The following is a 16,014-nucleotide window of genomic DNA, read 5'->3' as shown; positions in this document are numbered from 1 at the left end:
GAGGTAGAATGACTTAAAAAGAAAAAAGATAGAGAATATCAGATAGTTAATTAGAGGTAAAATGATATAAGGGTTAAATATGTTGTTGGTCCCTATAAAATTGGGACATTTTAAATTTAGTTCTTACTTAATTTTATTAGTTCTTTTAGTTCCTAATTTTTTTCGTGCACTCAGTATTAGTCCCTCCTCAATTTAAATTTGTTTAATTTATGCTTAAACTCTCAAGTTTTTGAACAATTTTTCGAAGACGTGTTAAGAACATTACTAATAGCTCCTCTGCAAAAAATTGTTGTGAAATTTGATTTCTAAGTCCAAATTTTGTTAATTTTATACTTTTGCTGTTTTAAAAAATTCATATTTATTTCGTTTGATGTTAAAAAATTCTAAATTTTAGTAAATGAACCTTTCATAGTGTTCTAAACGTGTCTAAAAAAAATCGTTAAAAAGTTTAAAAGTTTAAGGATAATTAAACAAACTTTGTTGTAACATGGACTAAAATTAGAAGTAAATTTTTTTTGTAGGAACTAAAAAACCTATTAAAATTAAATAAGGAGTAAACTTAAAAGTTCCCAATTTTATAGGGACCAAAAATATATTTAACCCATGATTTGAATAGAAAGAAAAAATAATTAGGCAGAATGATTAAATTCAACTATATGTTAAAGTTCCTTCGTTGGATGTAATTTTATATGAGACGTGTAGACATTAAATATGGACACATCTATCAACCAAGATTCAAACTTTAATTTATTATATTACGAGAGTCTAATTGTTCGATGGACCAAAACAATTCTAGACTGATTTGATTCAAGTATTTGATTGAATCTTAATGGAAAGTTACTTGATTATTGAGGTTATATTTTTAATAAAATTTATCTATCTGCGGTTAAAATATTTGGCATGATTTATGTATGCTTGTAACATATATGTACATTTTTGCCGTGAATTTGCTACCATAGAATGTTTCCCAATATAGCCACTTTCTACACGGTATCCTCGTTCAAAACAACAACCACGCCTTCCTCGTCTCTTTAGCGTTCCAATGACAAACTCCAAAAACAGAAAACGAAGCATCACTTTGCACATGACATGGGTGGTGCACCTTCTTTCAATCCATGCAGCGTCACATTTTTTCCCTTCTTCCCCATCATCATTGTCACCGTCACCACCACGCTCATTCTAATCGCAAGCGCGGAAAATCACAATTCAAAAGAAAATGAAGCAATTCCTAGTCTCGAAGATGACAATGGTGCCACCACGTCATCCCCACCACCGGTATCATCAAATGATAGCTCCAATGATGGGGAGAGGAACTCAGTTGCCTTCAAACCTAGCACTGCAGTGATAGTAGGCGTTTTAACAACCACATTTTTCCTCGTGTTGCTACTCCTTCTCTACGCCAAACACTGCAACGTTGCAGATATACCCGTTGCTAGCAACGCGAATCCCAATGGAGAATCAAATTTGCATAAGAGGAAAAACTCTGGAATCGAACGCACGGTTGTGGAATCATTGCCAGCTTTTAAGTTTGGGTCATTGACAGGCCAAAAAAATGGACTCGAATGTGCAGTTTGTCTCAACGGGTTTGAGGATCCCGAGGTACTTAGGTTATTGCCAAAATGCAAACATGCATTCCACATGGAATGTGTTGACATGTGGCTTGATCAACATTCCTCGTGCCCACTATGTCGCTATAAGGTGAACCCTGATGACATTGTTCTTCCTCAGCGACAAAACACTGAGGAAGAATCATCGTCATCAAACATCGAACGGGGTAATAATATTAACGACAATGTGCCACAACATGAAAATGAAAATGTAGGTTCACAACAAGTGTCTTCAATGGAAGAGAGGGATAGTGGTTTGTTACAAATTAATGCTTTGGAGAATAACGAAGCATCGTCATTTAGGAGGTCTTTCGATAGTAATAATTCTAGAAATACAAGGAGCGAGGGTGTCATTGGAGAACATAGGTTAGATCACCAAATAATTTTGTCCCCTCATAGTGGTGTCCACCAACGATGTATCAATAATTCTAAATCGTGTGATATGCTTTACTTAACATTTGATCGGATCATTAGTGAAAGTTCCTCTTCACAGTTGAATAACCCTAGGGGAAGGAGAACAATGGTGGAGCGTAATCATGATGTTCTTGATGATGAGATGGAGAATGGTTTTGGTGGTGGTGGGAGGGGTGAAAGGAATTTGAGGACCGTGTCGGATATGGCGGGAATGAGTAAGTTTTTGAGTAGGGAGATAGGGAGGGAAAGAGAACGTGGTGATGGTCGCGAAGAACAAGAGAGACAACGTGAGGGAGTTGCTTCGAGGTGGTTGGCTTGGATTTCTGGGTCAAAATCAAAAGGAGCAACTTCTGAATGATGATAATATTTTTGAGAGTAGTGGTCTTTTCTATGTAGATCTCTATTGCTATAGTTTTGATGCACACTTTTATAACAAAAAAAAAACATGAATATTAATATGTCTTTATATATGCATAAAACTATAGTAGTAGAGTTGTATGTGACAATTTACTTTGCATTTTCATTTTTGTAGCTTAGGACAGCCATCAATTTTGTTTGAGATAATAGCGATAGATTTTTAATGTTATTAATCGAGAGTTTTTAGTTTCTATGTACTTTTTTTTCCCACTTTTGAAGATTGTGCTTCAAGAATTTATTGAATCAATATACTTAAGGAATATAAATTAGTATAACGTAAACACATACACTATAAACAATGAATACTAACATATGAATAGGAGTAGAATAAAAACAGAATAAGAATTGAGGAAAAAATTAACGAATTTGGTTAATGAATAACTGGAAGTCGTTTAACATTGAAGTTGATCATATTGAGAAAAAAATAGAGAATCCTATGAACAAAACAAACAAATGTGGCATGATAAGCAAGACAGAAAATCTCAAGGGTTTGGATGGAATTGTGGAATGAATTTCAACTAAAAATATCTCTTACAATACTAGTTTGTTGAAAAGTATAAAAGAAAAACTCAGAATTCATTGATAAGGTTACACATAAGACAAAATTAACCTAAAATAAAATATAAAATCTTGTTTTCATCTATTCCAAACGCAATGTACCATAAACTACTACTTGTCACCATTTTACATGTTGCCAAAGTAAAGGCTATACATATTATTCAAAATCATATGAAGATCAAATAAGTCAGGATTCCATGACTTCCACCCAAGGAGACATAAGCCGCCTCTTCTTTGGAGGTCGCTCCTTCAAAAAACCAAGATTTAGGTTGTCAATAATCTGAACATCATCATCATCATCAACGACCTTGTTATGCACTGCATCCGAAACATGATACAATTGTAGAGTGTGTGTCCCTTGATACCAATGCCTTTCTTGTAGTATATGCCGAATATTTTCTATGGACATCCAATACGTTGATTCTTTTTTAACAAGCAAATTGAGAGTAGTAGCAGAATCAACAGAATCATTCATATCCAGCAAATGCTCAAGCTTTTCTACGGACTTGCATTTTTTTTCTCTACGTCCATCTTCAAGCGATGATCTTGATTCATTTTTAACTGGGGAAGTTTCCATGAACTCTACTGGTTCATTCAAATCTGGCAAAGTGGAAGTAGCAGCAGAATTATTCATATCTTGTAAAGGCCGAGGGTTTTCTACAAACATCCAATTTGATCTTGATTCTTTTTTAACTGGGTGATTTTCAATTATCTCTACGTCATCTGAATCATCTGATGCACGACTTGATGTATCTAGAGATGACTCAGCCTTTACATGCTCTGCTTGTCGATGAGCATTGAGATCCGTATCTTCCTGTGAGAATATAAAGAAAAAAAAGCACGAAAAATTAGTGAAGCCATTATGCGTTTAGACTTTGTCACTTTGCCCCTTTTTGTTGTTTTTATAACCACATTCCCCTTGTGATCAGTTCTATTAACAAAAATTCCCTTGTCTGTTTATAGTCCAAATGAGAAATGTTGGAACAATCTCTAGCGTCACAAGTGAAATATGTTTGGATGAAATCCATGCAGCTCGATAAATGTTTGAGAATAAAATAAATAAAAACATCTTTAAGTGTGTGGTGATAAAAACTAGGTAATATTAGACTGCACCATTTGTGCTTTGACTAATCACAATATTTTCTCATTAAACTTGGATAAAATGAAGAGAGCTCTTACACAACCATAGTTTGTTATGTTAGCAAAGTGACAGTTATTGTTTAGATTTGGCAGAATAATACCGAGGGCACAATTTTTGCAAACATAACAAACTATGAATTGAAGGGCAAAGTAATAAAGTCAAACCCATATAACATCGTGGTGAAGCCTAAATGAAGGAAGAGCCACATGACAATGGGAATTTCAAAAAAGTTTCAATACGATACAGCAGACAAAAACATGGTACGTACCACCATTTTAAATATTGAACCGTTGAAACAGTGCTTAGATGATCGCCGGTAAAAAAATTGGCAATGTCTCAGTGAAGTTCCCAATGTAGCTTCTGGTTCAAAATGATCTTTAAGAACCATACTAGAAGTATCAAAAGATGGAGCCATTTCTATTCCCCGGCCAGCATGGGAAGTTGATGCTTTCCCATTGATTAAATGACACTGACCATCAATGTTGTCGTCATTATATTCTGAGGAGTGGTAGTCATCAAAATTGTCATGGGAAAAGCCTTCATTATCATGGTTTTTCACCAGCTCAAATATTAACCTATGGACAAGTGTTCGTTTGAAATACGCCTCCGCAGGTGGAAACCAGTCCAAATTGAGCTAGAAAAATACAAAATATATTAGGTTAAATATAAGAAACTATATGAATGACTAGGGAGTTACTACTTATTGAAATGTGCGGAACAAAATAACTGGGATAGATGCTACGTAAATTGGCAATATGAAAAAGATTCAGATGAAGTTTAAATATTTTGGAAGAAAAAAAAGTCAACCATGAAAATCACTTACAAAGTTGGAGAACTTGCTTAGTATCAAAGGGTTGAAATTAAATGGAACTTCATCCAGGAAGAGCTCTAGATAATGAAGTAAAAAGAGGCCACAATCAAATTTGTTTTCCTGCTGTGGTACCTGTCAAGGACATTCAGTCACAAAACATTAGTAAATAAAACTGAAATTTGTTTCATTCAACGAAAAGAAATGTTTAACGAAAGAATAATTGTCTCTGATTTTAATCTTCATGTGTAAATGTAAGCAAGTAATACCGCAGCTTGGAGAAAACGCATATTCAAGAATCTTGATGAGAGGTCTTCTCCACATGTACCCTTCTTCTCTTTCCATTCTTCACACAAATAACTGTCAATTTCAGATGATAAGTCAATAAATAGCTCACTGAGTTATTCTTTTAAAGAGATAATACAAATAAATTTACGGAGTAGCAAAGTAATAGTTGACACAATGGACACTGATAAGAGAAAGTGAAACAAATTTTAGGCATGGAAGTGTCATTGTGAAGCTCAAAAATACCTTTGCACAAGATCTTTCAGACCACTATGATATCCCATGATAGAATCCATATGCAGTATACATGGTAGCCTAAGTGACTTTTCCGGCTCTTTGTCTGAAATATGCATCATAACATAATCTCTGAGAATAAATATGTTTAAAAGAAAGGATTTGATTTGAAAAAGACAAAACTCACCATTAATATTAACCACTTCGCCAGGATTACAAATTACTATTAAGCTCCAGTGATGTCTGCCAACATGGCCAAAATTGAATTCCAATCAGAACATCAATACAGATACAAATAAAGAAGTAAAAGTTTGATAGTTACTTACTTGAAGTTCACAGGCATGAAAACAAAATCTTTTTCAAATAAATTAACTTTTCTTGTCCATTTACGAACACGTTGAAATGCAGATTCGCCGTTACAAGCTTTGTGGGGATTTTTGTCCAAATCAGCCAGCTTTCGAAAGAAAAAACTATTGAAAAAGTGGAACCGAGCCCTTTCCTTCTCTTGTATCTTATTCTTCAGATATCTGTAGAAATTGAGATTTTTGAAACAGTTACACCCATGTTTTACTAGTTACAATATATATCAGAATCCAGATTGTTTTTTATTTATATTTGCCACATGTTTAACATTATCTTGATATTGAAAGTCCTTTTTATCATTTTTTTTTATAAGTGCACCACATATGGTTATAAATTTTCATCTCTAAAATTCATTTATAACATCATATGAATGCATCTACTTTTAATAAAATAAATAAAAGAAAAATAATCAAACAACAATAGAGAAAAGATGAATGTTCCAAGGTTCATAATAAAAATATAAGAACTAAATGCAACCAAAGAAGACAGAACGGTTCAAAAGACATTCTTAACGAAGCGGCGAACAAAATTTAGAGCAAAATTACAGAAGGTAAATAATGTAACTTCCAAAAGGAAAACATGCATATACAAACTTACAGAAGGTAAAAATCGATGATCGTGTCATTGATACATGTATCTGGTTTTAATAGATCAACATCGGTCTTACTTAGGGAAACAGCATCCCGGTCCCCTTTTGGATAATGCAATTCGTCAAAATGCTCCGGAAAACTGTTTCAGATATGAAATGCCAGAATTAGCCACCAGACAGCATTTACAATTTGGAACACATCTGTCCCGAAAAAAAAGATTATGACTAGTCCAAGAGAACTCAGTAGCATCATAAAGTTATGCACAAGATATCAAGTGATTTTACGTCCACTCTAACCACGATGACAGAAATTTAAAAAGACGAAAAGTATTACAGGATTTATGCTTAAAATTGTATCCAGAATGATAATATAGACCCTGCATTTTTCTACTGCAATGTATCTTGGAAACATGAAATACTATTACATGGGATTGACGGATTCAAAAACACATTACCGACAATTAGGCCAAGAAATATATGTGCAAAATCTGAAGCCAAACATCTCAGCACCACAAATTAAAGAGAATGAACTATAGGTGGCATATGCCATGCAATGGCAAACAAAATCATAAAGTACAAAGCAGATATCAATATCAAAGTCAATGCTTTTGCATCGAGAGTTATCTATGCCTAACTATTACAAAATGAAGAAATAATTTTTGTACTTCCGCTGGGAAGTAGCTTGTTAATAGAATTCTTGATGGAGTACTAATTTTTTTCACACATTCATCACCCTCTAAATTAATGCCAGCTGATTCATTCTGCAAAAAAAGTTGAACGTAGATTAGTCCTGCAATTAAATCCCTGCCTTAGGATATAAACTCACAAATAGAGATTACAGTACACTGGATTGGAACCCTAATGGGACATGATCTACCTGACGTGACAGCGACAAATATACATCACCACTGGTATCCTCTGTCTCAGGTTCAACAGAATTCTCATGTGTATGAAGTTTAACAAGCGAGTTTCCCAGCGTGTTGCCACCAACTCCATCAACATTAATGTAAGCAATACTAGCAAAATCCTTTGCCTTGACTTTGTCTACAGATGAAACTGTAAATATATTAAGTCAGTTGGCTTAAAGAATAACAGTTATCATGGAAAGCATAACAGAATTGAAATGTTAATTTTTTATTGGAGAGAAAAACAAGAAGGTCAAGTACATCACAAGTAAGTATATCCTCGACAAATCAGGACACTAAACCTGGAAGTTGAATATAAGTGGCACGTGGCCTGACTCGAGCATAGCTGAACCTGATTGTATCGAGAGATAGATTTCCAAAAGTCGAAAGACATTAATCACCAGTCACTAGTGTTCTTAGTTTAACTAATCCGGAATTCATATCCTTTCAAAACAAAATCTTTTGGAAAGTTAAAAACAACAAATTGATTTGACTTTGAAACCCTTCTGGTTTTATTTAATTAAATAAAGTAATCAACACAAATCCTGTTCAATTAGAGTAGAATCTATCTCCACATTAAATTCAAATCAATTCTTTTAATGATTCCAAAAACAGTTCTAGGGTTTCATTCTAACTCTCAATTCAAATCTTAAATGGCAAAAAATAGTATATTCATATAATAAATAACTTGAAATAGTAGCAAAAACTTTTTGATGTCTTAATTAGGGTCTATGTGGCAGAGATGCGGACACGGACACCTGACACGACATGAGCACTGACACGCCAACACCCCTAGTAATATGAGAAAATCACATAATTCAGTGTAATTATAAGTGTCGGTGTCGGATGCGACACGTGTCCGACACCGGGAGTGTCTGTGCTTCATAGATTAGGTTTTTTAAAAAATCCACATTCATAATTTTGGCCTTGAATTTGCAATCACAACACGATTGTGGTTACAACATTTGATTGTGATTCTCCGCAACATCCGTCATCGCAATTCGACAATGATTTGAAACATTGCTTCTTACACAAACAATTTCAACTTTAATAAATCAACAAAAAAAAGAAAACAAAAAAATCTCAGAATCTAGACATAATTCAAATTTTTCAGGAAAAAAAAAGATAAGATAAGATCGTATTTACATAAATCGAGAGACTTGTGCGATTGATGATATGCAGAGGAATCATAGAAGGCATCCATGGAATCGAGAGATTCCGAAACCCTAGAAGGATGAAATTGCTTCATCGTTGTTCTCATCAAGGGTTTGTGAGAGGTGATCGGAAACTCAGTGAATCGGGCGCGCGAAAAGGAATTGTGCTGTATTGAATAGGTTTTGAAGGCAGGCTTTATATAGGATAAAAAAAATATGGCTTAAATATGCCTTTAGTCCTTGCACTTTCATCGGATTTTGGCATTGGTCCCTGCACTTTTTTTTTGTTTGGAATTGGTCCCTGCACTTTGTAAAAATATTGGTATTGGTCCCTCTGTTAACTTTCTGTTAAAAAAAACACAAAACTATTGGTATTGGTCCTTGCACTTTGTAAAAATATTGGTATTGGTCCCTACACTTTGTAAAAATATTGGTATTGGTGCCACGTGGCATGAAATGATTGGGCCATGTGACATTTCGTTAGTTTTGTGTTTTTTTTTTAACAGAAAGTTAATAGAGGGATCAATACCAATATTTTTACAAAGTGCAGGGACCAATGCCAAACAAAAAAAAGTGCAGGAACTAATTCCAAAATCTGATGAAAGTGCATGGACTAATGACACATTTAAAAAATATTAGACCAAAAAACGATTTTGTAGGCGAATAAAAAAATATTTAGCAGATCTTGTTCAAAGAATAACTTTTTTTTAAAGGAGTTCAAAAAAACAACTAGTGGGCCATTTTTGTTATTGAAATGTATTCCACTCAATTAGAGAAAGTCGAAAATAAAAGTTGTATATTTCACTTTCAACTATAAAAAAGACTGAAGCTTTATTTTGTCATATAAAGTTGATAAATTTTCCTCCTTGTGCTGATAAACGTAATTTCTTTCTTTTCAAATGACTCAAACACAGGAGAGTAAGACAATGTCCAGAGTCAAACGAGTTTGCTTTGAAAAGCCACATAAATATACCAAATGCATAAGTTAATCCGATTGTACACACAGAATTACCATAACAGATTTGGGTCAATATAAAAACAATGAGCGAATTCTGCTATAAAATCAAATCTGACGGTCAAGTGATCCACATCTTCATTTAAACCACAACCTCTCATACACGGTTCATTATCATTATGAATCACTCCTCTTATGAAGAAATTTTGAATCACTCCCAACTATAAAATCTCACAAAGTTCGCTTAAAAGTTGTATATTTTTTTAGTATCAAAAAACATTTTATAAGCTGTGAAATGTTTCAATTGAATAGCTTGAATAACACCGAATTTCTTTGGTTACTACAAAAATCATAAGTGGAGGAGCCCATGTTCGAACCCCAATTATAACATATGGCCTAACAATTATAACAATATTTGTAGAGAGAGTGAGAATACACAATGAGAGTATGAGAGACTTATCGAAAAAATTATCATAAAATAGTTGTACAAATATTATTTCTCAATTGGAAATTCACTTCTATTCCAAACACGGTGTCTTCTATTTCAAACAAACCATAAATTATTGACAAACTAACCAACTAAGGCATAACCTATTTGACCAACAACTAAATAAAAAAAGCATTATATTATATAAGTAATCGCTATTACTTGTCGCCATTTTACATGTTGCAAAAGAAAAACCAATAGATATTATTCAAAATCATATGAAGATAAAATAAGTCAGGATTCCATGACTTCCATCCAAGGAGGCATAAGCCGCCTCTTCTTTAGAGGTCGCTCCATTTTATAGATTGAACTATTGAACAAATGATTAGATGATGATAATGATCGCCGGTCAAAAGATTGGCAATATCTCAGTGAAGTTCCCAATGTTGCTCCTGGTTCAAAATGCTCCTTAAGAACCATATTAGAAGTATTGTAAGATGGAAACATTTCTATTCCCTGCCCAGAATGGAAAGTCGATGCCTCCCCGTTGAATAAATGACGCTGACCACCAATCCTGTTGAACAAATGATTAGATGATGATAATGATCGGTCAAAAGATTGACAATATCTTAGTGAAGTTCCCAAAGTAGCTCCCGGTTCAAAATGCTCCTTAAGAACCATATTAGAAGTATTGTAAGATGGAAACATTTCTATTCCTTGGCCAGAATGGGAAGTCAATGCCTCCCCGTTGAATAAATGACACTGACCACCAATCCTGTTGTTGTCAATATATTCTGAGCAGTGCTGGTTATCACCATCGTCAGGGGAAAAGCCTTCATGTGAACCATGGTTTTCCACGAGTTCAAATATTAACTTACGGATATGTGTTCGCTTGAGATAAGCATCCGTAGGTGGAAACCAGTCCACATTAAGCTAGAAAAATTCAACATATTATGTCAAGTTAAATCCATATAAGCAACCATATGAATCACTAGGGAGTTACTACCAATTGAAATAATATAACTTAAAAAATATATATGGTGAGGAACAAAATAATTGGAAAAAAGTCAACCATGAAAACCACTTACAAAGTTGGAACAATTGGTTAGTCTCAGAGGGTTGAAATCAGATGGAACTTGAGCCATGAAGAGCTCTAGATAATGAAGCAAAAAGAGGCCACAATCAAATGAGTTTTCCTGCTGTGGTACCTGTCAAAGACATTCAGTCACAACATTAGTAAAAACACAATCAAATGGAGAAAATAGAAAAGTCAACTAATCATCAGCCGGAGATAGGCGAGAAATAAATTCAAAAAGCGACAAAGTTTAGGCCAAATAACGGGACTTGCAAAAAGAAAACAATTGAGCAAAAAGAAATGTTTAAAGAAAGAATAATTGTCTCTGATATTAATCAGCATGCTGTTAAAATGTTAGCAAGACATACCCTAACTGGGAGAAAGTGCATATTCAAGAATCTTGATGAGAGGTCTTCTACATATGTATCCTTCTTCCTCTCTTTCCATTCTTCAGACAAATAACTGTCAATTTCAGAAGATGGTTCATTATATAACTCACCGACAAAATGGAGCAAAGTAATAATACAAACACATTTAAGTTAAAGAAGAGAAGGAAATTTAATGCATGGAAGTGTCATTCAGAAGCTCAAAAATACCTTTGCACAAGGTCTTTCAGACCATTATGATGTCCCTGGATAGAATCCATATGCAATATACATGGTAGCCTAAGTGACTTTTCCGGCTCTTTGTCTGAAATATGCATCATCACATAATATCTGAGAATAAATATGTTTAAAAGAAAGTATTTGAATAGCACATGCGAATAAAACTCACCATTAATATTAACCACTTCGCCAGGATTACAAATTACTATTAAGCTCCAGTGATGTCTGCCAACATGGCCAAAATTGAATTCCAATCAGAACATCAATACAGATATAAACAAATAAGTAAAAGTTTGATAGTTACTTACTTGAAGTTCACAGGCATGAAAACAAAATCTTTTTCAAACAAATTAACTTTTGTTGTCCATTTACGAACACGTTCAAATGCAGATTTGCCGTCACAAGCATTGTGGGGATTTTTGTCCATATCAGCCAGTTTTCGAAAGAAAAAACTATTGAAAAAGTGGAACCTAGCCTTTTCCTTCTCTTGTATCTTATTCTTCATATATCTGCCAAAATCGAGATTTTTTAAACGGTTACATTACACCCATTTTTCACTAGTTATAACGTATATCAGAGTCCATAAATCTGTTTGTTTATATTTGCTACATGTTTAACATTATTATCCTGATATTGAAAGTCCTTTTTTATCATTTTCTTTATAAGTGCACCACCATGTGGTTATAAATTATAATCTCTAAAGTTCATTTATAAAGTTTAAGTTTTGTGAATGCATCAACTGTTAATAAAATAAAGGAGACATCATCAGACAACAAAAGAGAAAAGATGAATGTTCCAAGGTTCACAATAACAATATTAGAACTAAATGCAAGCAAAGAAGATAGAACTATGAAAAAGACATTCATACGAAGTGATGAACAAAATGGAGCAGAAATACAGGTTAGAAAATGTAACTTCCAAAAAGAAAACATGCACGAACAAACTTACAGAATGTAAAAATCGATAATCGTGTCATTGATGTATGTATTTGGTTGCAATTGATCAACATCTCTCTTACTTAGCGTAACAGCATCTGGAGCCCCTTTTGGATAGACAAGTTTGTGAAAAGGCTCCTGAAAACTGTTTCAGACATGAAATGCCAGAATTAGCCACCATACAATGTTTGCATTTCGGAACACCTATGTCCCAAAAAGAGAACTCTGTAGAACCATAACGTTATGCACAAGGTATTTAGTGATTTCACATCCACCTCTAATCGTGATGAAAGTAATTTAAAAAGACCAAAAATATTAGAGGATTTATAAATATTTTTTTGTACTTACTCTTGGAAGTAGCTTGTTAGTCTAGGTGAAAAAGTTGTGTTGCCTTCCACATCCAGACTACGAGTGAATACATTTTCTGCAATATCAAACTTCAAACTTGCTGATTCCGTCTGCAAAAAGAATGGCATAGATTAGTAAACTCACAAATCTCTACCTTAGGAAGTAAACTCACAAATTGAGACCCTAAAGGGACATAAGATACCTGACTTGACTGTAATGAAGATACACCACCATTGGTATCTTGTTTCACAGCTTCCAACTCATCAAAAATCTTTTTGAAATCAATGGTACAGCTTCCCAACGTGTCCAGATCGGTCTCCAAATTGAAGTTACCACCAACTCCATCAACATGAATGACCTCGTCTGCATGACAAGAAAACAATTGCACAATGAATTGGAAGTACTAAAACGTGGACTACGTCTACATGACAAATCTGAAGTATATCCTTGACAATAAAAATCAAGAGGACACTCAAACTAAGAATTGAATATGCATTTATTTTTGTATCGACACATGACGTGATTCTGTTAAAGATATAGATTTCCATAAGTTGAAAGATATGAACCACTAGTCACTAATTCATTTCTTTTCAAACTGAAATCTTCAATTAGGAAAGTTAAAAATTACAAATTGATTTGGCTTTGAAATCCTTCTGATTTTAGTTAATTATATAAAGAAATCAACACAAATCTTGTCCAATCAATTACTTTAATGATTCCAAACACAATTCCTCCTACATCTCCACCAAGCTCACTTTTGTTTTCATGGATCCCTTAAATTTTTTCAACTCAAGACACATTCACATCTTAAACAGAAAAATAAATGTTCTGTTTTAAAAAATCCAAATCTAATGTTACATTGACATCTCTTGCTTAGGGTTTTAAAAAATCCATACTTTAAAATTTAAAAAATATCCACAATTTTGAGTAGATTAATTATGCGTCCACATCAAATTCCAATTGATTCTTTTAATGATGATTCCAAATACAATGCTAGGGTTTCGTTCTAACGCTCAATTCCTCTTATTTGAATCTTCATCAAACACACATTTTTTTTCAAGGATCCATTCAATTTTATCAACTCAGATACATTCTGAATTCTAGATTGATATAAAAAATTTTAAAAATTGACAGCAAAAACTTTATAATCTCAATCGAAACTTTATGCTACGTTGATCATTACAAAAAAGAGAAAGAATAAAAAAAAACTCAAAAACTAACACGGAATCGAGAACAAAACAAAAAATAAAAAATTTCGGCAATAGAAATTTGTGTGAAAATTCATCTTACCAAAACTGAGAGACTCCTGCAACTGATAATTTGCAAACACATTATCGAATGCATCATCCATCGAATCGAGAGATTCCATCCATGATTGAAAACATTGATCTTACACAGAAATTTCAACATCAGTAAATCAACAATAGGATCATCAGGCTCTTAGATCTTAACTGTGTCGATCATTACAAGAAAAGAGCTAAGAGACAAAACACAAAAAAATCACAAGGAATCAATACACACACACACACACGTATTTATATTGAAATTTTTGGGCAATGTAAAAAATGAATCGAAAATAGTTTTACCAGAACTGAGAAACTCGTTGGATTGAGAATTTGAAAAGGTAATATCATTGGACTCCGAACTTGATGAACTAATGTTAACTGATTTCGTCTGCAAAAAGAAAGAAAAAAAATGACATAGATTAGTCCTACAATACAACTAAATCTCTACCTTAGGATGTAAACTTACAAATAAAGTTTACCTTAGGATAATATACTTGACTTGACTGTAGTGAAGATACACCACCACTGCTATCTTGTTTCACAGCTTCCTCATCAAAAATCTTTTTGAAATCAATGGTGTTTCCCAACGTGTCCAAATTGGTCTCCAAATTGAAGTTACCACCAAATCCATCAACATCAATGACCTTGTCTACATGACAAGAAAACAATTGCAGAATAAATTGGAAGTACTAAAACGTGGACGGCACTCAAACTGAGAATTGAATATGCATTTATTTTTGTATTGACACATGATGTGATTGTGTTAAGAGATAGATTTCCATAAGTTGAAAGATATCAACCACTAGTCACTAATTCATTTCTTTTCAAACTGAAATCTTCAGTTAGAAAAGTTAAAAATGACAAATTAATTTGGCTTTGAAATCCTTCTGATTTTAGTTAATTATATAAAGAAATCAACACAAATCTTGTTCAATTGGAGTGGATTCTATCTCCAATCAATTATTGTAATGATTCAACCAAGCTCACTTTTTTTCAACGATCCCTTAAATTTTATCAACTCATACAGATTCCCATCTTAAACAGCAAAGTAGTATATTGATATAATAAAAGATGTTACATTGACATCTTTTGCTTAGGGTTTTAAAAAATCCGTACTTTAAAATTTTAAAAATATCCACAATTTTGAGTAGATTATATGTCCACATCAAATTCCAATCGATTCTTTTAATGATGATTCCAAATAAATACAATGCTAGGGTTTCATTCTAATTAACTCTCAATTCCTCTTATTTGAATCTTCATCAAGCTCACATTTTTTTCAAGGATCCATTCAATTTTATCAACTCAGACACATTCTGAATTCTAGATTGATATAAAAATTTGAAATTGACATCAGAAACTTTATCCTCTCAATCTAAACTTTATGCTACGTTGATCATTGCAAAAAAGAGAAAGGAAAAAAATCGAAAACTAACACCGGATTGAGAACAGAACAAAAAATAAAAATTTTCGGCAATAGAAATTTGTGTGAAAATTCATCTTACCAAAAGTGAGAGACTCCTGCAACTGATAATTTGCAAACACATTATCGAATGGATCATCCTTCGAGTCGAGAGATTCCAACATCCATGATTGAAAACATTGATCTTACACGAAGAAATTTCATCATCAGTAAATCAACAATAGAATCATCAGGCTCTTAGATTGTTACGAGAAAAGAGCTAAGAGACAAAACACAAAAAAATCACAAGGAATCAATACATACACACCACACACACATATATTTATATATGTATATGTATATTGAAATTTTTGGGCAATGGAAAAAATGAATGGTAAAATAGTTTTACCGGAACTGAGAAACTCGTGGGATTGAGAATCTGAAGAGGTAATATCATTGGAATGGAGAGATTCCAAAACCCTAGAAGGAGGAAACTGGTTCATCAT

General features: G+C 33.4%; 3 protein-coding genes across 3 annotated transcripts; 1 reads left to right on the top strand and 2 right to left on the bottom strand.

The window, feature by feature from the left end:
* The first annotated feature begins 1,030 nt into the window (after positions 1-1,030).
* On the top strand, positions 1,031-2,635 carry LOC146922844 (RING-H2 finger protein ATL43-like). Its single transcript, XM_085715641.1, has one exon. The coding sequence runs from the start codon at positions 1,090-1,092 to the stop codon at positions 2,377-2,379; it is 1,290 nt and encodes a 429-aa protein (XP_085571767.1). The 5' UTR covers positions 1,031-1,089; the 3' UTR covers positions 2,380-2,635.
* Positions 2,636-2,927: 292 nt separating this feature from the next.
* On the bottom strand, positions 2,928-8,662 carry LOC146922843 (uncharacterized). The gene is made up of 11 exons (XM_085715640.1): positions 8,468-8,662; positions 7,294-7,472; positions 7,086-7,177; positions 6,425-6,556; positions 5,791-5,991; positions 5,652-5,707; positions 5,477-5,570; positions 5,215-5,305; positions 4,961-5,080; positions 4,406-4,771; positions 2,928-3,810 (listed from the first exon to the last, which is right to left on the bottom strand). Exons 1-11 carry the CDS (start codon positions 8,580-8,582, stop codon positions 3,184-3,186), a joined length of 2,073 nt encoding a protein of 690 aa, XP_085571766.1. The 5' UTR covers positions 8,583-8,662; the 3' UTR covers positions 2,928-3,183.
* Positions 8,663-10,112: 1,450 nt separating this feature from the next.
* LOC146922842 (putative ubiquitin-like-specific protease 2B) lies at positions 10,113-16,014 on the bottom strand. Its single transcript, XM_085715639.1, has 11 exons — positions 15,918-16,014; positions 14,111-14,209; positions 12,993-13,183; positions 12,821-12,930; positions 12,486-12,617; positions 11,846-12,046; positions 11,707-11,762; positions 11,529-11,622; positions 11,301-11,394; positions 10,946-11,065; positions 10,113-10,790 (listed from the first exon to the last, which is right to left on the bottom strand). Exons 1-11 carry the CDS (start codon positions 16,012-16,014, stop codon positions 10,152-10,154), a joined length of 1,833 nt encoding a protein of 610 aa, XP_085571765.1. The 3' UTR covers positions 10,113-10,151.

This window comes from Medicago sativa, chromosome 5 (assembly GCF_051527215.1).
Source record: "Medicago sativa cultivar Bolivia chromosome 5, Bolivia_mono, whole genome shotgun sequence".
Taxonomy (NCBI): Eukaryota; Viridiplantae; Streptophyta; class Magnoliopsida; order Fabales; family Fabaceae; genus Medicago; species Medicago sativa.
The sequence above is the reverse complement of the archived record's forward strand: the minus strand, read 5'-3'. Positions and strand labels throughout refer to the sequence as shown.

What these genes read in the sequence shown, in the direction of transcription:
- LOC146922844 (XM_085715641.1), top strand. Translation starts at nt 1,090, where the DNA reads ATGGGTGGTGCACCTTCTTTCAATCCATGCAGCGTCACATTTTTTCCC.
- LOC146922843 (XM_085715640.1), bottom strand. Translation starts at nt 8,582, where the DNA reads ATGAGAACAACGATGAAGCAATTTCATCCTTCTAGGGTTTCGGAATCT. An exon ending in TGCGTTTTCTCCAAGCTGCG is followed by an intron (nt 5,081 to 5,214) that starts GTATTACTTGCT and finishes TGTCCTTGACAG; the next exon opens with GTACCACAGCAGGAAAACAA. An exon ending in TAAGCAAGTTCTCCAACTTT is followed by an intron (nt 4,772 to 4,960) that starts GTAAGTGATTTT and finishes GTATTTTTCTAG; the next exon opens with CTCAATTTGGACTGGTTTCC.
- LOC146922842 (XM_085715639.1), bottom strand. Translation starts at nt 16,014, where the DNA reads ATGATGAACCAGTTTCCTCCTTCTAGGGTTTTGGAATCTCTCCATTCC. An exon ending in TCCCTTTAGGGTCTCAATTT is followed by an intron (nt 12,931 to 12,992) that starts GTGAGTTTACTT and finishes TTCTTTTTGCAG; the next exon opens with ACGGAATCAGCAAGTTTGAA. An exon ending in CTGAAAGACCTTGTGCAAAG is followed by an intron (nt 11,395 to 11,528) that starts GTATTTTTGAGC and finishes TGAAATTGACAG; the next exon opens with TTATTTGTCTGAAGAATGGA.